The 21,918-nt window shown below is 47.1% G+C and overlaps 1 protein-coding gene across 1 annotated transcript; it reads left to right on the top strand.

Moving 5' to 3' along the window:
• The first annotated feature begins 2,902 nt into the window (after positions 1-2,902).
• Positions 2,903-20,003, top strand: IL20RB (interleukin 20 receptor subunit beta). The gene is made up of 6 exons (XM_075548847.1): positions 2,903-3,026; positions 4,582-4,772; positions 6,951-7,075; positions 13,697-13,847; positions 14,878-15,020; positions 17,809-20,003. Exons 1-6 carry the CDS (start codon positions 2,953-2,955, stop codon positions 17,914-17,916), a joined length of 792 nt encoding a protein of 263 aa, XP_075404962.1. The 5' UTR covers positions 2,903-2,952; the 3' UTR covers positions 17,917-20,003.
• The last annotated feature ends 1,915 nt before the right edge of the window (positions 20,004-21,918 follow it).

Here is a 21,918-nt window from a genome sequence, read left to right as displayed (position 1 = left end):
TTGAACCCTGAGAGAAATAAATATCCTTTAAGCCAGCGGTTCTCAACCTGTGGGTCGCAACCCCTTTGGGGGTTGAATGATCCTTTCACAGGGGTCGCCCATACATAACAGTAACAAAATTATAGTTATGAAGTAGCAACGGAAATAATTTTATGGTTGGAGGGGTCACCACAACATGAGGAACTGTATGAAAGGGTCGTGGCATTAGGAAGGTTGAGAACCCCCGTTCTAAGCCTTGAACTGAAGTTCCCCGAAGCCACCTATTAATGAAATAGCAGATTTGCACACATACACAGAGTGGGTGGTCATAGTGAAGAAATAAGACTGGCCATGGGTTTATCCTTGTTGAAGCTGGGTAGGGACACATTAGGGCTTCTTATATTAGCCTTTCTACTTTTTAATAGGTCTTAATTGTTTTCTAATAGAAAGTCTTTGTAGTTGTTTGTTTTTTAAGGGACAGCTCACCATATTAATATGACATCCTACCAACTGATGCCATCTTCCTATCAAAGCTCTCACTGCTGGCCTGTGAGTGCATGTTCAGCCCAGGGCCCCGCCCATCGCATGTTCTCGGCCTCATTCTGCTGGGCTGCTTGGTCTCCGTCCAGCCTTAAAGCACTTGTAGAATGATAGATTCCTGCCCTGTCTGCCGCCCCAGTCTCTGCCCAGTCACAGTAGCACGGAACCCCTTGAAGTACCAGGCTCGGGAACAGCTTTGGTTTGTTACACTCTTGGGGTGGCACAAAGACCTCTTACAGGATTTCTGCTTGTCATTTTACATACATGGCTGTGATGAGTCTCAGCACAATCCTTCACGGGAGGAGTCAGCTATCAGTGGATGGCGCAGTGGCAGAGTTGTGACCCCTTGGGGGAGCAGAGAGTATGCCAGATACTGAGGAATTTAGGTGCAAAGAAAAGTTCAGTAAATAGAAAAAAAACAACTTGTGGCAAGGAGAAGGAAGAGTAGCCTGTGGCCCAGGCCCTACTCAGGAGAGGTGAAGCTAAGTTCAAGGGCGGAGGGGAGCTCTAGAGAAGGGAGTGAGTTTGGCACTGGGGGAGTAATGTGGTATTTGCAATGGAGAGGGACTGGGAGGAGAAGGAACCAGCAATTCGGTGGGGCAGCTCCCTTGGCCACCCTGAAAGGTAAAGGGCAAGGAGAGGTTGTTAGCAGGTGCGGAACAAGCCGGATGGGAAAACCAGAGGAGACACGGCTCTTCGCTGAGGCCATTGGGACCGGGCGAAAGGGCCAGGCTCCGTGATAGCTCTGCCTTCCTCGACTGGGCTGGATGTTCTGGCCAGGAGTCAGGAGCCCTCCTGTTTCGATAGCTTCATCGTTCCCAAGTAGCTGTCTGAGAGGAATGTTTTTGCATATTCACTAGAGGATGGAGAGCAGGGAGGCCCATGCTCATCCTTCTGGGCCACGCCACTCCCCAGCCAGTCCTGTTCCTTTCCATCCTTCCGGTGACGGTGAGGTTAGGGTTGGGGGAACAGGAACCCTCCTTAGTGGGCGCCCAGGTGTTCCCTCACACACGGGCCCACCGTCTCTGAGGGTAAGTCGGGTGTGGGTCATCAGGGGCCTGCATTAGAGAAGAGGCAGGGAAGCTCAGGGGGGCGCCCGCGGCTCCTCCTGTCCCGCTGTGGTAGCAGGGCCCGAGACTGAGCAGCAGGTGCCACTTCAGAGACAGGCACAGGGATGCAAGTCATGCATTAGGGCCCTCGCCCCTCCACACAGAAAGCCGTCCATGTCATCACCGTGACAGTGACAGCAAAGGGAGGCAGGTGTTAGAGGGGGAGCATGGGAAAGAAGGGCGAGAAGAACCACGGGAGAGGGGACAGACTGCGCCCTAGGGCCGGACAGGAGGATGAGCCCAGGGCTGCCCAATGTCTCGTGAGAAGATCTTTGACTTCACCGGCCTCTTTCGATGTGTGTGCAAATGGTAGCCCCACTGAGAGCAATGGATGGGCTCGTGGTGTACATACTCTGAACACTTAGGTGCTCCACATTGTGCTCCACAGGTGCTCCATACCTGTGCTCCACATTGGCTCAAGAGCCTGCAGTCTTCCGGGGAAAAGTCTGTGAACTAGCTCGATGCCCCTTTTCCATGATGTTCCCTCCACAGCAGGCCTGAGCCTGGCCCTTGTCGCTGGCCGCTGGTGCCCCCTTCAGCCTCGTTGGGCACAGGGAATGTGTGCTGTCCCCAAGGATGGCTGTAGAAGGAGAAGCTGCTGATGGGAACCTAGTCAGTCAGGCCTCCATGGGCTTGTCATGCAGGAGTGGGTGGCACAGATTCAGGCAACTTCCGTAAGTGGCAGAATCATGGCCTGGATGCCGGTCTGTCTAGCTGCCTCAGTTTCCTCATCCACACAATGGAAAGAATAAAAGCCTTTACCTCCCAGCATGGTTATGAGGATTAGATAAGAGAGTAGCCGTTAGCACATGACTTAGATAGGACATGGCAGGTGCTCAGTTAATATTCTCACTGCCATCAAGTCAATGCAGACTCATAGCAACCCTATAGGACAGAATAGAACTGCCTCGGGGGGTGGGGGGTGGGGGGTGTTCAGACACTAACCCTTTATGGGAATGGAAAGCCTCCTCTTTCTTCCGAAGAGCAGCTGGTGGTTTTGAACTGCTGATCTCGCAGTTAGCAGCCCAACTCATAACTACTCCACCACCAGGACTCCTACCAGCAAATTTTAGCTGCTATTAATGTCATTGCTTTATCACCAACGCCGGAATTATAATGAAGGTAAGAGAAGTTTAGTGTTACACATCTGATGACATTAGGACCAGTCCTCGTTCACAAACAGGCGAGGCCTTTCTTTAGACACCAATTTGAAATCATGGCATCTCTCCAGTATGAGCCCATCTCTCAGCCTGTCTGCCTTTCAATCCTAGATGGAGTGGCTGTCCTGCCTGCCCCTCGGAACCTCTCTGTACATTCAACCAACATGAGGCACATCCTGGTGTGGAGCCCTGTGGTTGTACCTGGAAAAACAATATACTATTCTGTCCAGTACCAGGGGTAAGGTGTCTACGGTTTATTATTTGCATTGTTTTTGTCCTTTGGATTACAGTTGTCTCCTTCCTCCCTTGCCAAGGACTCATGGAGGTTCTGCAAAGTCAGGGAAGGAAGACCTTGCCTCACTGCCCCTGTGTCTGCAGAGGCAGTGGGAGTGGTGAAGAGAAGCGGGAAGCTATGTTAGGAATTTGACCATGAACCCTCTGGAAACACAAGTGTTTGCAACTTTCTGAGGGAGATAGTTTTCAACAGTTAGTCACTGTCCAATGCCGAAGAAAACCTGAAAAAATGAGTTGACTCTCATTTGAGGTGGGCACATTGTTAGAGGTTTAGATACTGATGAGGTGGGAGAGCAGGGAGGCGTTCCAAATCATGTGAACTTAAAGGCCGGCTGGTCCAGGGGCTAGGTGGGCTGGACTCTTCTGCAGGTCCTCCAGGCTCAGGCTATAGGAGAGGGACACAAAAGATGGACAGTGTATTGTATTAAGAATGAATACAAACTAAGCACCTATCCCTGTTGGGCTGCTCACAGCAAGGTTGGCAGTTCAAAATCACCAGTCACTCTGTGGAAGAAAGACAGAGTTTTCTCCTCCCATGAAGAATTACAGTCTCTGAGACCCACGGGGGCATTTTACCCTGTCCTCTAGGGTCGCCATGAGTTAGAATCCACTTGATGACGATGGGTTTTTGTTTTTCGAAGTACTTACGTGCGTAAGCATTCTTTTAGGCTCGGGGCTATAGTTCCCGGATATGGGTTTTTACAAACACTACGAAGGTAAAGAAACAAATGTACAGATTTGCATTTTCCAATATGGGAACTACTTTGATTAATTTAAATGTATTGAAATATAATTTTGTTGTTGTGGGTCCTCCGTCACATTACCCACATTTCGAGCACTCAGTAGGCACAGACGGCTCTCGCTGCCATCACGCTGATTCTGGCTCCTGGCCACCACACTGCACAGGACAGACAGAACGTTTCCGTCACCATGGAAAATTTTTTGGGCGCATTGCTCTATAATTATCAGTGCTAGATTGAAGCTAAAGGTGATATACCAGAGAGTTGATTCTGTGGCTCCGTAAAATGAGGCAGTCAGGGAAGGCTTCTCCGAGGAGGTGACAATTAAGCGAGAGGAGCCAGTCATGTGAACGGGGGAGTCGAGCCTTTGGAACAGAGTAAACACTAGTGCAGAGGTCCGGAGGCTGAACGAACCCACCGCGTTGGAGGAAAGGGCCTGGATTCCAGTGGAAGCTACGCTCTGAGAAGCCATGGCCTAGTGAGTGCGGAGCGGTTTACAGAATGTCAGCTGTGGCAGCTGGAGTGCCAGTTCAGACGATGGCAGTGACTGAAATCAGAGAGGTGGCAAAAGAGCTGCAGAGACCTGAATGGACTGTGGTAGGCCTAGGCGCCTCTTTTCTGGCCCTCGGCGTGAGGGAGGATGAGGTTGGGGAAGGAGGAGTGTGGTGCAAGCAGATATTGTGCTGATCTCCCCAGAGTAGGAGACTGAAGCTCTTTTGGAGGGGCTAGAGTGATGCTGTGCCCCGTCTTCTTGGCCAGGGAGTACGAGAGCCTGTACCTGAGCCACATGTGGATCCCCAGCCACTGGGACTCACCCATCACAAAACCTGAGTGCGATGTCACTGATGACATCACTGCCACTGTGTGGTACAACTTCCGGGTCAGTGCCACGCTGGGCTCTCAGACCTCAGCTTGGAGCATCCTGGAGCACCCCTTTAATCGAAACTCAAGTAAGTTCTGTTTCTCTTTACTCTTCCTGCCTCCTAACCCTTCCTCCAGGACCATGCTGCCCCATATTTTCCAGACTCTCTTTAGCATCAAAATACCCTGACATAGAGGATCGAGAATGCGAACAACTGTGATTCGTACATCCTAAAAGCTGCCAGCTTCTTCCCACATGCCCTTCTTCCGCACGTTCTCCAGCTTCGGAAGTAACTCCTGGCAGGCTCAGGCAGAGGGTGTAGGTGGAGGGAGTCCAAAGCAAAGCTGCTCTGGGAGCGGCAGAGCCAGGCTAGGACTGCGCTTTTCCACCCTGCGGGGACTCAGTGCGGGTCCTCGTATCCGGGTCCTCATTAGCCCACATTCACTGCTCGCATGAGCATCCTCTTGGAGCAAAAAGGTCTATACTTTTCACAGAGCCACCAGAAGCGATCACCCTTCTGAGACCACTGGGTAAAGAGAAGAGGCCCAGGGGAAGGGCCCCTGGTCAGGCCTTTGAGAAGGTGGTTTCCTGGAATAGTGGTGGTGGTGGAAATGGCGGCGGCGGTGGTGGTGGCGGTGGTGGTGGTGGTGAAGCTTCAGGGTGGAGGAGTGAGTGGAGTGGGGAGGAGCAAGGCAGCTCCATCTCTGAGGCAGGCCTGACGGAAACTCTGTGAAGGCCCTTTGCCTTCTTTGGGCTCAGTTCTATCAGTGATATAAGCTGAGAGTGGGGTTATGATATAAAGTCTGCATAGACCACTGTCCAAATAGTCTCTGCACAGAAGCTATAGATAATTTTCTCTAATTCTGTTCTCAGTAAAGATGAAAATCCAAGAGCCAAAACCAAACACTGCCGTTGAGTTGCTTCTAACTCTTAGCAACTCTGTACAAGGGTTCAGTGGAGGAGCAGACAGATGGAAGTTTCTCCTGAAGAGCAGCCGGTGGACTTGCACTGCTGACCTGTAGTTAGCAGTCAGCGCCCACCTGACAGCACCATCCGGGGTCCTTCAAAAGATGAGCACAAAGGAGCCATGTTTAGTCATGTCTGACAAAATCGCAGAGAAATCAGAGACCGCTTTTCCTTCGGAGCGAGTCCCACCAGTGCTGTGGCCACGTGCAGCTTCTGGACTGAATGTATTTTGTACAGATGGCCCCTGACGTTCCAGATCTTCCTGTCCCGCCTCCAAGCAGCTCCTCAGATGGCTGCGCTTCCGTTCTCCGACTGATGAGTAAGGCCGGTGGCAGATGGCTGCCCTCTGATACCTCCCTTCGGGGACTACATTTTCCGAGTGTCTGCTGACCCCAACCCCAACCTCAAACACAGCCTACCCTTTTCCCCAAGATAAGCCCAGCAATCTGGGGTGACCCTTCTGGTCCCGCAGTGTTTGGATCTGAGGGGCAAGCATTGGCTCTCTTATCAGCTGCCAGAGAGTAGAGAATGCCTGTGGGGGGCCCTTCTGTCCTTGGCCCATGGAGGAGAATGGATCCACGGAGGTTGCTAGTCGGTGGTAAGAATCCTGAAGGCGAAGTGCAGTGCTTGTGCTCACGTTGTAATTTCCAGAGGTGATTATTGGAATTGGTAAAGCCCTCTAACAGGCCAGCAGTTTCCAGTCAGAATATGAGCATAGGATGGCCCTCCCATTCGTAGGATGCCAAGTCATCAATAGTCTGTACATGTCCCTGATCTGTGTGAGCCAAACAAAGGTACATACCTCCGACAGGTATGGGGCAAAGGAAGGGGCAAAGACAGCACCGCGGCTGTCAGCAGTAAGCCTGAGCTCCTGGAGGAGTTTGGCAAACGTGAAGAAAGAGCGCCTGCTCACTGCCAAGATGAAAAGAAATTCCAAGCATGGCATACAAAAATTTGAAATCAAATTGAAAAAAAAATTGTTTCCTTGAACATTCAATAATTTTTCTGTGTCTCCTGGGGAAAGAACAGTGGACTTTATGTAGTCAAGAGGTTGCAAAAAGAAATTACAGTCAGTCTTTGCCGACTTTTTTCTTCACCCATCATTTAAAAAGCTATTCCTGCGTTCCTGCTGAGTACTGGAGGCTATTCGTACACGTTTCCACATGCTGTGGAGGTGCCACCAAGACCGTCCTTTTTCCTTCAGGCCTGGCCGGTTTCCTCTAACCACTTTGTTACCATGTTCTCAGGAAATCAGTCCTGACTGGGGCTGGCTTTGATTCTCCTTTTGTTTTGTCAATAGCCATCCTCACCCCACCCAAGACAGAGGTCATCAAGGATGGCTTCCACATGGTGATCCAGCTGGAAGACCTGGGCCCTCAGTTAGAGTTCAACGTGGTCTACTGGAGGAGTGAGCCCGATGCCAAGGTGAGACTGACAGCCTGGGCCCCTGCTTTTCTGAGCCCGTGGAGGAGGAGGAGGTGGCACGGGCTCTGAGAGGTGGCAAGGCAAACTGGCCAACAGTCGTGGAAGGCTCTTCAAAGAATTGTCTCAGTCCATCTCAGGCCTTAGCTGCGAGTTTTTCAGGCCACTTTTGTTGAAGTGTGTGAGCTGCTTCCTTACCCTAAACTCGTGGGTAATTGAACCGACCACACCTCTGCAGTGTGCCTCTTCTCCTTCACCAGCGGGTCTCCTCAGCAACTGCTCCTGGCCTGCTTAGGGGCAGGTTGTTCCAGATCAACCGGATGATTTCAAAAGCGTATGAGGCCGGCCTAAGCCTCTCGAGGGTGTGAACCTGGGCAGGGTACAGCAGTGGAGCTGCCGTATGAAGAAATCTGATTAATTATGAGCAGATGTGAACCTGGAATGCCTTTGTGGTATGCTGCCCTACCTACCCAGTGGGAAGGCTGCTGCAGGCTGGGTTGGGGTGGGAGATCAGCTTTCAGAGAGAAGCTCAGCAGGAACCAGGCAACAGTCAGAGCTGTGGAGCTCCTGCTCAACATGACAAGGCCGAGCGGCCCACACCACTCAGCACAAGGACACACGTTGTTAGTGCCATCAAGCTGGTTCCCACTTAAAGTCACCCTGTGTCCAACGGAATGAAACACTGCACTCTGCCATCCTCGCACCCATATTAGCCACTGTATCTGGTCTAGGACCTTCGTTTTTTTAACTGACTGTACACAACCAAGCAGAATTCTTTTCCAGGAACTGATCCCTCCTGATGATACATCTAAAGTGCACGAAAGGAAGTCTCACCATCTTCCTTCCAAGGAACATTTTGCCGGGACTTCCTTCAAGACACATGTATTTGTTCGTTCCTCTGACCAAAGTCTTCAATCTGACTCATGGTGACCCTATATGTAAGAGAGGAGCTTCTCCTGATTTTATCAAGATTAATCCTCCTGAGATTAGACAGCCTTATCGATTCTTCGGGCAGTCCATGGTATATGTAATATTTTCACCAATACCATAATTCAAATATTATCCATTCTTTTCCGTATTCATCGTCTGACCTCTGCAGGCGTGCATATGAAGTGATGGGAAGTACCAGGGCTGTGTGAGGCACACACTTGTGCCCACAGGGACCTCCCTGCTCTTCAACAGGTGCGACACAGGTCCCGCGCAACAGATTGGTCCAGTGAAGCATTTCATTTGACTTCCTGATGGCTGCTCCCATTGGCATCGATTGGGGATCCATGTAAAATTAAACCCTTGACAACTTGCATCTTTTCTACATTTATTGGAATGTTGCTTGTTGACAGGTGTGGTGATTTTTTAATGTTGAGGTGTGATCCACGCGGAAGGTCTTGCTCTTTGTTCATCAGTAAATGCTTCATCTTCCCTTTCAGCAGTAAGGCTCTGTCATCTGGCAGACTGGTAAGGAACCTTGCTCTGATCCTGATGCCATGTTCTCCTCCAGGTCGCCCAGCTTTGCGGGTTACATGCTCAGCAAACATGGAATTAGTATAGTAAAGAGGGTCAACCCTGACACATACATGCTCTCTTTTTAAAACTTGCTTTTAAAACTTGCTTTTTAAAACTTTGTCCTTTTCAAACGACTGTCTCTTGATCTATGTACAGAGTTTGCACACGCACAGGAAGGGCTCTGGAGGCCCAATGCTTCACAATATTAGCCATAATTTGTTAAGATCTGCATAGTCAAATGCTTTTGCATAGGCAATAAAATGTAGATAAACATCTTTCTGGTGTTTTCTACTTTCAGCCAAGACCCATTTGATATCAGCAGTGCTATCCCTCATTTCATGTCCTCTTCTGAATCACACTTGGATTTCTGGCAGTTCTCTGTTGATGCTGGAACCATTTTTGCATTGTCTCTTGGGGTATTTATTTGCTTGTGATATTGGCGATATTGTTTGACAATTTCCACATTATGTTGGATCACCTTTCTTTGGAATGGGCACAGATATGAGTCTCTTCCAGTCAGTTGGCTAGATAGTTATCACCCATATTTCTTGGCATCGGGCTTCCAGGGTTGTATCCTTTGTTAAAATGTCTCAGTTGGCATTTCATTTAATCAATTCTTGGAGCCTCCTTTCTTTTTCTTTCTTCCTTCCTTTCTTTCTTTCACAATGCCTTAAGTGTAACTTGAATTTCTCCTTCAATACCACTGGTTCTTGATAATAGGCTGCTTCTTAGAACTATTGAACAAATTCTTTCTAATTTAGTGTCTCTGTGTATTCCTTTAATCTTCTATAGATGCTTCTTGTGTCATTCAGCAGCCCCCCCTTCTTTTCACTTTAGTTTATTTAAACAAGGTTCTCAAAATATTTGAATGAAATTGAGCTTCCTTTGGTAAGCAAAGTACCTGAAAAGAATATTTTTTAAATGAACAGGGCAAAGTCTTTGGCTCATCCATGACACAGTATAGTTTTCCCTTCTCTCTTGTTATACTTTGAAGCACTCTGGAGTATTTTTCACATAGGAAGTGTGTTAGTCCGGACTGACTAGAGAAACAAATTCACAGTCATTCATATATATATATATATATATATATATATATATATATATATATATATATGAAAGAGCTTTATATAAAAGTGTAATTGTATATTAAGAAACATCCCAGTCCAGTCTAGATCAAGTTCATATGTCCGATATTAGCCCATATGTCTGAGACCAGTCTATAAATTCCTCTTCAGACTCACGCAACACACACAATGATGTCAAATGCAGGAAGATCAAAGGCCAGTAGGTGGAAAGCCTTGTGGATTCAGTGGCGGTGGAAGCTTCTCGGTGCTGGCGTGGTTCTCCACATGGCTCCTCCAGCTCCAGGGCTCTGGCTCCTTCAACATAACTCCAAGTGTCTTGTCAGCAGGAAGAGGAAGCAGCTGGGTCTGGCCTCCAGTGAGCTATTTATCTCCAAAGGGCCTCCAAATGAGGTCATCAAGCTGTGACCTGATTGACAGGTTAAACTCCACCCCTTCACTCTTAACAGTCTCAAATTGACACCAGATTTTGTAACTACCACAGAAAGCTAGGAGGACAAAATTACATTTGTAGTGGAATGTACTGTCACTTGCCTATTACAATTTGAAATACGATGATCACAATGTGATAAGTTCTAAGAAGTAGCCTTTTTTTAGGCATATACTGTGCAATGTTTCTTAGTCCCTGCTATATATAAAGATTACACAAAGACAGACAAATCCACAATTATGTAAGCAGTAAGCATTTTCTTTATTGAAATATCCTTCATTCTAGACTAGAAGTACAGAATTACAGAGCATACCTTAACACTTTTTTACAAGTCTAATACGTATGATGCATTCTATGAACTGGAGGAAAATGGATGTTTTGTCTGTAAATTTACTACCTACCAACTTACTCTGAACCATCCTGTTAAGCATTAATGTGTTAAAAGAAATACAAAGTCAAACTATTTATCTTTTTTTTTTTGTCATTTGGTAGCATCTTATAACAACACACAGGCTTTCATCTTCACAATTCCCTGGATTCAGTGGAAAAATCTTTTCAATGAAGTTTTTTACAATAGAAACTTCTCAACAGTCAAAATTTGGATTGTAAAAAAATACATGCAAAACCTACTTTTCTGAAAACTCTTCACTTTGAACAAAGCACTGAACTACACAAATACAGAAGGAAAACAGCATTTCAACTCCACCAAAAATAGTCATTATAAAAAGTATGAGAGTCACCTAACTTCAGTAGGTCTGTTCAGTTTTAAGCAGGAGACAATAAATTAAAAAATATATATTTACCACAATAAGTATTCCAGCTCTAGGATATGTTTCAGGAAGTCTTCAACTTTAATAGGCGTGAGGAGAGTTGATTGAACTCAGGAACGTGGCCTGTATCCTCCACGACTTTAGTAGGGAGAAGCCTTCCATAAATTTGATCCCACTCTGAGCGACTCTCCATACTCCTTCTCTGCCACCACCTTCTCTATGCCATAGTAGTCCCAATCATCATCGCTTCCACGGCGTCCTCATCGTGGTAGTCCTGAGGGTGGCAGCTGCTGTAGTGGGTCTCCCCATCTAGATCTCAGGTGCTGGGGTTGGTAGGCTTTTTGTGATAGCGATATCAACTCTGGTCCTATAGCCTTCCAGTTCCAGTCCATTGGCACGCTCTTTAGCTTCCACGGCATCACGGACATTTTCTAAAAGATACAAAGGCAAACCCTCTTGAATGCCGGGACTGCTGCTGCGCATATACAATAGAAACATAGTCAATGGGGCCATCTTGAGAGAACACTTTTCTGCGATCTCTTTCTGTAATTTACAAACTCAACCCAAACCCTCCAAGACAACAGTTGGGATCTGGATTTGCCCAAGTCCCAATAGGACACCTCCAAGTAGACATGGGGGCAGGACTGATGCGGTACTGGTTGTGGTAACCTGCACTGTGTGGGATCCAGACCTACTATGGGATCCAGACCGGACAAACACCTCTGAATCTAGACCTAGATTCAGATCTGGCCTGGACTTTGATCTGGAATGCCTGGAATCTTATCCTTGTAGATTACCCAGATCCCTGAGCACGTTCACTCACTTCCACTCTCATTCAAGCAGAATGAGATTCTTAAGGTAGTGATTTCTGACTCCAGATTACTTCTTATTTAACTTCATTTTTATTTCTTTTCTTTATTCTTCCATTTCAAATTCTGGTTTATTTCATCTTCCCCACTTCATACAAATTGCTCAGTAGTCTACAAATGGAACGTCTGGTCTGTAATTAGTATGCATTCTTTCTTTTATTTTGTCAAATTTCAATTTCACTTATTCCTGATCTTTAAGTACTCATTTATAAAACTTGTCAAACGATGACTTCCTTCAACAATAACCAGGCAAAGGGCCCCAGGCTCGCGGCCTCTCCTCTCCTCTGGGCCCTGGCACGGCCCTGCAGGAGTGCTGGCAGTCAGCAGCCCCCCAGCACTGGGCATGCCAAGGTGTTCTCTTTGGGTTTCTGACTCTAGCCAGGTCGTGGCACAGTTCATTTTAATACTTTACTCTTTTCTTCAGGAGTCACCTTTTAAAATCCTCTGTTCAGTAATTTTGTTTCATAATTTCTTCCTTTCACTTTAGCAACTCTATATTCCCGAGCAAGTTTCTTATAACGTCCATACTTTCCAGGCTTCTTAATTACCTTGCACTTTCTTCATAGCGATATCAACTATGACGTCCTTGATATCGTCCCATAGTCATCGATGACTGGCTTTTGGTCATTAGTGTTCAATGCACCTATATACGGGGGGGGGGGTATTTAAAAAATTTGTGGAAAAAAATGGTATGAAAAAATAATGGAATTTTTCCATAAAGTTTTGAAGCCTCTTCACACCTCTCATATTTAAGGCCAAATAGTCTTTATTATTATGAGTAATATAAGTCAATAGTGCCTACCACACAATCTCTGACCAGAATGGGCGTCACAGCCTCTCTTACCCAGGACTTAATCGTTGGTGGCCTCGCTTTCCTGGGGAGGGTCCTCTGCCTTGGACCTGTTCTGTGGCCCTCTGCCCTGCTTACTAACAGGCCCCTTCCCTCATGACTCCTCTCTCCATGTACCTACAGCCATGACTCGCTGGCCAGGCAAGACCACCTAGGTTTCTTTCCCTTCATTTGGTCCCTCTTTTATGTCCTTGCTTCTAGCCTCAGGTATCCAGTTCCCAGATTGAATGCCTAGAAAAGAGGTCTGATTGGTGCTCCTCGTGTGTTTCAGGTTTCAGGCTGCTGCCCTCATATTGGGTTCTTTTCAGGTCAGTGGTACCTCTTGGAGAAATGTCCGGGACATGGACATTCAACAAGAGCTGTACGTGGAGGCTGCCGTTGATGTTATTTCTAGTATCCACTTATCTGATGCCTTCTCACCGGAGTCGGTGGTAGAACATGCCATCAGGAAGATGGAGTTGTGTGGGGACGGATCAGGGCCTGGGCAGTGTCTTATGATTGTTTGGTTTGGTGCCCATCCCCACCCGTGGTAACTGGCACAACTTGTGTTGAGAAAGCTTGTGATGAGTCACCTGGGCCTGGCTCCGACAGGCCTCCACAGGATCAGATATGGATCACACACCTGGAGGTGTGAGGCCTGGGTGGAGGAGTGGGCAGGTGGATGAGGGAGGAGGTCCTGTACCCACCAATTCATTGCTCCTGAGAACTTATCTCCTCTGGGGTATGGCCATGCCAAACGCCTAACCCAGTTAGAATTTTCACCACTAGGTCTCTGCCCAAAGGTTACCTGATCAGAGAGGGTTTTGCTAACCACCTTGTTTAAAATGATGCCCTCCACCACTCTTTATCTCCTTGTCCTGTACCATTTGCTTCACAGCATGCGTCACCACCTGATTTGTGTTTGTATATTACTTGTCTCCCTTCATATGTGCTCCACTGCTGTGCCCACTGCCTAAAACAATAAGGTGCTTCATAAATAGAAGTGAGTCTGTGGATGAGAAGAAATCGTCCAGGATGCACCCTGGAAAGGACAGAGCTGCAGCTTTCCCACCCTTGCGCTTCTCTGCCTTGCCTGCCTCACCTCCCTTTACAGGTCGCCGTGTTTTCTGGTCTCCTACAGGAACGCGTCAAACTGATAAAGAGCGGCGGCATTCCTGTGCACCTGCAGATCATGGAGCCAGGGGCCAAGTACTGTGCCAAGGCCCAGACACTCGTGAAGGCCATTGAGAGACGGAGTGCCTTCAGCCGGGCAGAATGTGTGGAGGTCGAAGGTAAGGACAGGCAGGTTCCCGGTCCTTCCTCCTGGCTGGACGTGGATGTCTGCTGAGCAACTTTGGTTCTGGGTCATCCCTTGGTGGGAAGATCTGTCCGCAGGCTGGGTGGGTTACCCTTTTGTCTACAAGGGTCCTCATGGAGAGTCTTCAGAATTCTCTTGTTTGACTCAATCCCTGTTTGATATTTGCAACCACCACCAACAAAAAACACCTCAAAGGTACGAAACGCCCACACCCCATGACCTTGCTATTCAAACAGTATTACTTATGTTTTTGTGTATAGCATTTAAGCCACTCACATTTTAAATTCTTACTTTGAATATTAGTACATTCATATGGCTGCCCCCAAAAGCATGAGAAAGCTCTCCCTCTCACTGCTCTTTCCCACACAGATACGTGTTCGGAGCCAGTTCTACCTAGTAAGGCACTTTCCCATTCTGCACAGCCATCTCCCGCTCTCTGGAATCAGGGGTGTCCTTTCTGGTTCTGAAGCATCCTTGTAGGTATTAGTAGCCCTGGTACACATAGTAGGTGCTAAATATCTAACAGTCATTGTGTGACTGATTTCTGAACTCAGAATCTTCCTCTAGAATAGGGCTCATTGCCGGGAGCAAATTGTGCAGCAAGCTCTGTTTGCAGTTATCACCTTGTTGTGCTGTTCTCTTGCAGCACCTCCCCCGCATCCTGCCTTGGGCTGGCACTCTGCCATCCCCCCGGTAGCAGTGCCAAGGTATGTGCCAACCAGGCTGGTTGCTGAACAAGTGATGCTCCTCCCCATTCCCTTCCTGAGAAAAGGATTTGAAGCTTCCCTAGGGCTTTCTGGAAACCAGGCATTAGTCTAGATTTTTGAAAGAGGGTTTTACTGGAGGTAATTTTAATCTCTAGGGCACAGAAGAACGCTTAGAATGTTGCCAGCTACCATCTTGGCCAACGCACGGCGCCAGCTCCGGGAAACCGAGGCGGCTCAGGATCAGAGATGCTCTCTTCACCGCTCTTTCCTGAGTGCATTTTCTCTCTTTGTTTCTAGGAGAGGCCCTCCCCCTGGCATTGGCCCTGTTTGCATTTGTGGGCTTCCTGCTGGTCCTTGTGGTTGTGCCACTCTTCATCTGGAAAGTGGGCAAGGTGCTCCAGTACTCCTGCTGCCCCACGGTGGTCCTCCCTGACACCTTGGTAGTAATATTCCCTCTTCTCTTCAGCATGGCCTTGGCCAGGGGTTAGTGGCTCATGACACACATTTCCTGGGTTCACAGACATTTGTAGAGAGGGGAAATAGCACTTACAGGATGTCACTCCTAATCAGGAGCCAAGGAAAAATCACTCTTTTCCAGAAAGCGATGACCTTCTGGGCCTCTCTTTGTCTCCAGGACACAATATGGCAAAGAGAGCAGGTGTGCTACACAGCCCAGCTTGCCTGGCATCTCAAGAGTTCTGCACAGTGTTTCCCCAGGCTGGCCTGCCAGGTCTTCCTGGATCCTTTATATCCAATGACATGTTCCAACACCACCAGTGCTATTGAATTGATTCTGATTCAGCAACCTATGTAAGGTATATCCTTGAGTATAGCCTACCTGGATTTAAAGACCGTCTTAAAAACAGATTTGACATATTGAGCACTAATGACTGAAGGTCAAATGAATTGTGGAAACGACAGCATAGACATTATAGATGAAAGTAAAAGGTCACTGAAAAGACAGGAAAGGAAAAAGATCAAAATGAATGTCAGAAGCAACTCCAAAAGTTGCTCTTGAATTTAGACTAGCTAAAGCAAGTGGAGGAAAGGATGAAGACCTAACCAATCAGAAGACTTTACCGGGCAGTTAGAGAAAACCAAATAAAATATTACAAGAGCATGTATACAGACCATGAGTTAGAAAACCAAGAGGGAAGGACACTCTTAGTATTTTCAAGCAAAAAGCACTAAAGAAAAATTCAAGTTTTGAGTTGCAATATTGAGGGGACCAGCCTCCCTATAAACAGATGGGTCCACGGGGCAGTTGTGTAATTGAGGGGGAAATTAAAGAGCCACAAGACAAGATAAAGCATGCAAGAGCTCCCCTCCACACTCCTGACTTCAGGAGCCAGGTCTGTGCAGAGAGAGAGCTTAATGTATTCTCGTGAGCTTACATAATCTCGAGCACGCAGGCCATGGTAAGCACATCTGTAACAAGAAGGGGTTGACAAGAGGCATGCATATAACACGAGGGGGACAGGCTAGGGGTGTGCACACAATAGGAAGGGGAGGCACTAGAGGCACACACACGTGACAGGACGGCACATACATAACACGGTGGGCAGGCTCCAGAGTTGAGGGCAGCCTAACTTTGGTCCTCCCTGAGTTGGCTTGACCTTAGATGTCTTTGAGCTCTTCTCCAGGGGAAGCAATCTATGATCCTTATCAGAAGGGAGTGGGTCCTACTTAAGGAGGGAGAGATAATAGGGTCTGATTGCTTTTGATGGCAGACAACCTCCAGGCAGATAGCCTGTAAGCAGTTAACCTTCAAGAGCGCAGTGAGCAACCATGTTTTCAAACAGCGCCTTAAATGGCATTAATATAGGGGGACATTGAGGAGAATAACGTTAAATGAGGAGAATGTGAGTGGGACGCATCTCCAACCCCTGAACGTGAAGGCTTTCTCCACAGGGGCCCTCTGGAGTTCTTAACGTAGGAATGTTGAAAGTTTGTCCGCATAAACACTCTTCCTGGCTGTCAGTTTCCCACACAATATTGAAGGATTCTGTGGGCAAAATATTGAATTCTGCAGAAAGCATAACAAGAAGATTGTAGAAATACATAGTCACTGTGTCAAAATGAATTGCTTGATGTTCAACCACTTCAGGGTAGCATCTGACCAGTACCAATGGTATTAAAGGAAAAATTCCAAGTTGCACCAAAAACATTGCCAAAAGTAAGGTTCTAGGAATTGATGGAACGTAGATGTTTCAACACATGGATACAACTCTGGAGCACTCTCTTGTCTATGCTAAGAAGCGTGGGAAGAAGGAGACCTGGCTGACCACGTGAAGCGTTCTGTATGCGTGCACATTTCAAGGAAAGTGATCCCGTGCGACACAGAGCTTACAGAACAATATCAGACGCAAGTAAAATTTTGCTCAAGATAAAAAATAAAACAAACAGTTGCAGCACTATTTGTACAGGGACCTGCAAGAAATTCAAGCCGGATTCAGCAGAGTACATGGAACCAGGGATAGCATGACTGATGTCAACTCTTTGGTCGTGGGATCAGCGTGGGACCAGTCCCTGAGGAAGGAATTGACTTGGTGAAGCAGAGGGTCAGTGACAGGAGGATTCTCACTGAGAGGGACTGACATCATGGCTGCAACAACAGGCTCAAACGTAGCAATGCTTGTGAGGATGGTGCAAGACTGAGCAGTGTTACATTTTGTTGTCAATAAGGTTGTTATGAGTTAGAATGGATTGGATGGCACCTGAACTCCCCACCCCCGCCCCAACCACACACACACACACACACACACACACACACACACACACACGAGAGGACTTCAAAATTTTGTGGAAAATGGAATGGAAAGACATGGGGCTGCTGAGAGAAGGTGCAATATGATTATAAAGGATCTCTCTCACAGGGAACACCCTCTCTCTGAATAGGTACTGTGCTGGTATTTCACATAGAGAATCACAAGGCAGGACAGTATTTTCAAAGCTCTCTGGTGGAAGGGGTTAAGATTCTATTTTGGTACCACAATTATATTTTTGGCTTTTGTGGGGTAGGGATGGCCAGAGATGGGAGCACTGACCACGCTGGGTCAGGGAACTGAGCAGCACTGACCAAGGGAGCAGAGGGCTGATCTGTGGGTTGCCATGGTCCTTGGGTATTTTTAGTGTTTGAAAATGAATTCATCAAATAGTTGGGAATGTTGTGATTTAAAAAAAATTCCTGCTAACTTCTAACAAATATTCATGAAAATTATTTTTCAGAAAATAACCAATTCACCCCAGAAGTTAATCAGCAGCCGAAAGGAGGAAGTGGAGGCCTGCGTCATATCCGTGCTGTCTTCTGAGGACCTCCTCAGGGCCTGGATCTAGTCTAATGGGCATGGGAAAGCCCTGGCGGGGCGGAGCACGGGTGTGCACAACACTGGAGCCGTGAAGAGGAAGGCTGTGTTTCTGGTTTCCTCGGTGGACAAGAGGCAAGGGAACAAGAAGAGCCTGTCCTGTCTTTGCCTCACACAACTGTCTGAAGCAGAGAGCTTCAGTGGACAGAGCAGTGACCGAAGGTCAGGAGATATGAACATGCCATCGGAGTCGGCTGCCATTCACTAGCTGAGAGGCCCTAGAGAAAACGACTTAATCTGTCTGGCCCACCGTTTTCTCATCTGTCAAATGGGATTAACTATACCCCAAACCTACATACGCATATACAAGTGTATGTAATCATATATGCTAGCACGTGTCGGCCTAGAGAAACCCATTATGCTTTGTATAGTTTTTCTGGGGAGTAGGACATAAATGCTCAGGAACTCTCAAACTAATGACTGTACACACCAGCGGGCTTAGAGATCCCGTGTCCCCAGGAAACAGGGAAGAGTCGAGGAAGGGTGAGTGTAATGCAGAGGTGACTTGTTCAGTAAAGTGCGCAACTCATGACTTTGGTGGGGGTTGCATACCCCCCCTGACAATGAGTGGCACCTGATTCTGTGGGTACAAGAAAGACTGTGAAGTGTAACATAATGTGCGCATCGCAGGCCACAGGTAAACTGTGCGTGCGAGGCTGACTGTAGGCGCGATGCCTTCTTGCTGACGTAGGGAAAAAATGGAGTAGGGTCACCCTTGTTCATCTTTTTGTCAAAAAGTGGTGTTTTGGGTTTGTGTTATCTCGCTAGCCGTGAGTTCAGAGCAACCCGGGAAGGATGCCTAGGGGATGTCCCCAAGGAAGGAGGGGAGTAGGACCAGTCCTCTTCCTGCTGTGCAGGGGCTGCCTGGGTTTGGGGCTTCTAGAGAACCCCCAAGTGAGGCAGTGGTTATAGCCCCACCCAGTCAGGAAAATGGTGAGTCTCTCCTGGGACCTCATTCCACAGGAGATGTCTTTGGGACCCTCTTCCCCTTGAAAAGGGGCCCTGGGGGCATTGTGGTTACAACCTGGGCTTTTAATCCCAAGGTCAGTAGTTTGAAACCACCAGCCTGTCAGTGGGGTAGGGGAAACAAGGCTTTCTACTCCATATGGAGAGTTCTACCCTGCCTCTTCCTGTCATCATGAGTCAGAATTGGCTCGATAGGAGTGAGTTGTTTCCTTTCTCCCCTAAGTATCACCTACAGAAATTGTTCCATCTCAAATCCCCTTCTAGAAGCTTCTTTACACCCCTCGCTTGCACCGTGTGAGGGAAAGAGCCAGACTGGGGGAGGCGCAGTGGGAGGAATTTCTTGAGCAGTCAAGGGATGGGTAGGTGAGCTTTTCCCTCCCTTCTTACCCTCACTCCCTCCGGCTCTGGAACCTTGGGGCCAGCCAGCCTTGGCCTCCATTTGGGCCCCTTAAGATAGTCCAGTGCTGGGAACAATTTAGTAGCTTACAACCCCATCTCCACTTGGTGGGACTCTTTTCAGGGGTGATATTGTTGGAAGATCGTATACTTTGCACCATTAAAAAAATCATTTTATTAGGGGCTGATACAACCCTTGTCACAATCCATAAACACATCAATTGTGTCAAGCATGTTTGTACATATGTTGCCATCATTGTTCTCAAACACCTGCTTTCTCCTTGAGCCCTTGGTATCAGCTCCTCATTTTCCTCTCCCTCCCCTTCCCTCCTCCCCCCTGAACCCTTGATAATTTATAAATTATTATCATTTTGCACTATTTTGTATGCATCTATACTGTTTGACTTTTTAAAATGAAGACTGCATTCATGCTATATTTTATCTGGATGGTAAATGTATTTTCAGTTTGCAAAAAACAAAGACCATACACCCTCCATTGCCTTTCCTCCTCTTTTTCCCCACCCCTCCAGTTTTTCTCCACCCCTTCAGTTTTCCCCACCCCTCCAGTTTTTCCCCACCCCTCCAGTTTTTCTCCACCCCTTCAGTTTTCCCCAGCCCTCCAGCCTGGGTGCACTGGCCAGGCTCTGAGCACAGGAATGGCACTTGGCTCCCCGCTCTCTTGGGTCTCTATTACACCTGGTCTCTGTGCCTACCCAGTCTAGCTGGTGTATCTCTACTTACACATTCTGCTTAAATTCAGTTTCCCAACATGCATTTCGAGAGCCCACATGTTAGGACAGCTGCCTCCTATGTAGCTTGTAGTCGGCTCTCTCCTGGAATATTTCCTCATCTCCCCAGCTCTTCAGACCGCCTGCTCTCTCCAGTGAATTGAACTGTCACCCAGCCCTTCAAAGTGGGACACTTATCGGTGAAAAGGCACACTATGAGTGATTATCATCTTTAAATGGAGACCCCGGGCCACAAGGCACAGCTCTTTGTAGGGACCTCTCAGATGCTTAGTCCCAGCCCAAGACTGGAGTCAGTGCTCACGGTTTGCTCTCTTTTCACAGCTTGTAATTGAGTCTCACAGGAGTCGATCCAAATGAGCTCAAGGTCTAATGACAAGCGTGCTTTCACCAGAAGAGCAGGGAGACAGTATTGGGCGGGTAGGTGCCTGGGAACACCTGGAGAGGCTTTTGGTCATCAATGAAGATGCCAGTCTCTTGTCGTCTTTGCTGTTTGACCCCAGAGAGGCCTTCTCATCCCGGAAGCAAGCCCAACTCGCTCAGTCTTGCCTTCAGAAACAACTGTCAAGATTTAATGAATAAAACTCCATGCCGGTATGAGATTTATATCCCAATAAAGCAAGCGTGGGAGATGATAATGATAATAAGTTTCTACTTCTAGTGTGTGAATTCTATAGCATATGGGAGTTCACAGTGCCATAAAAGATGAACAGGTAGACCAGAGACAGGGGAATAGGGACCACTTGAAGCCTCAACAAGAGGAAAGCGGATGGAGATGGTCAGGTGAGGCCTCACATTCCCACCTGGTGGGAGAGACTTGCAGGGACTCGAGACCAAGCTATTCGGATATAGCTCTTCAGAGTGTGCAGTCTAATACAAAAACTTAACTCAGCATTCACATTCTTTGTATCCGCATCACATTTTCTTTTGGAACTATTCTCTTATTTATCAGATAAAGCAAATAAATAAGTAAATTAATTTTTAGAGGAACCTAAGTTTTCAGGATTAGTGAAAAAGAGAGATCATTTTCCACTAAAAAGTATTAGGGGCAATGTCTGTTAGTGATGTTCTGTATTGAATTGGACATATCAGTACAAAGTCAAGTTTTTATAAAACAGTACCTAAAAATTTTGGCTTCCTTCTTGTTTCTTTCCCCCATCAACAAAGGCCAGTAGCAATGTTGTCCCCATGATAGACCTTCACGCACAGGTCCCGGTTCCCAATGTTATTTTCTTTCCAAAGGAAGCCAGGCTTTCTTAGAGCAGAGGCTAATTTCATATTTAAAGTGATAGGACAATCCTTGAGCACCAACACCTGATTAGGCCAGAAAGCAAAAAACAAACAAAACAAAAAAAACAACCCCAAAGCATCCCAAGACAAAACTTAAATAATTGGGTCTTTCAAAATCGTGCCAGTCTAAAACAGACTCCTACTGGCAATATTGGTACAATGAGTCCTCAAGAGGAGGACATTGGCTGTGTCAGTTAAAATAATAAATCTAAAAGTCATGAGTCCTCAATCACACACACACACACACACACACACACACACACGAATGCACACCCCAAAAGTGCACATAATGAATTGAATAGAAAGTTTATCTGCTGAGTTCAGTTATTCAACTGTTGGGCTTACCGAATGACTTATGATATCAGTGAAGAATACTTTACTAGTTGTGTTATACCAGGTTAGCTGGAGGAATAAATTCAGTAACACTCACATGTGTGTAAGAAAGAACTTTATATTAAGGAGTAATTGTGCATCAATAAAACATCCCAGCCCAGTCCAGATCAAGTCCATAAGTCTGATACTAGTCCATAAATCCCTCTTCAGACTCATGAAGCCACACACAATGATACAGAACG

The sequence above is a fragment of the Tenrec ecaudatus genome, chromosome 4, assembly GCF_050624435.1.
Source record: "Tenrec ecaudatus isolate mTenEca1 chromosome 4, mTenEca1.hap1, whole genome shotgun sequence".
Taxonomy (NCBI): domain Eukaryota; kingdom Metazoa; phylum Chordata; class Mammalia; order Afrosoricida; family Tenrecidae; genus Tenrec; species Tenrec ecaudatus.
The sequence above is the reverse complement of the archived record's forward strand: the minus strand, read 5'-3'. Positions and strand labels throughout refer to the sequence as shown.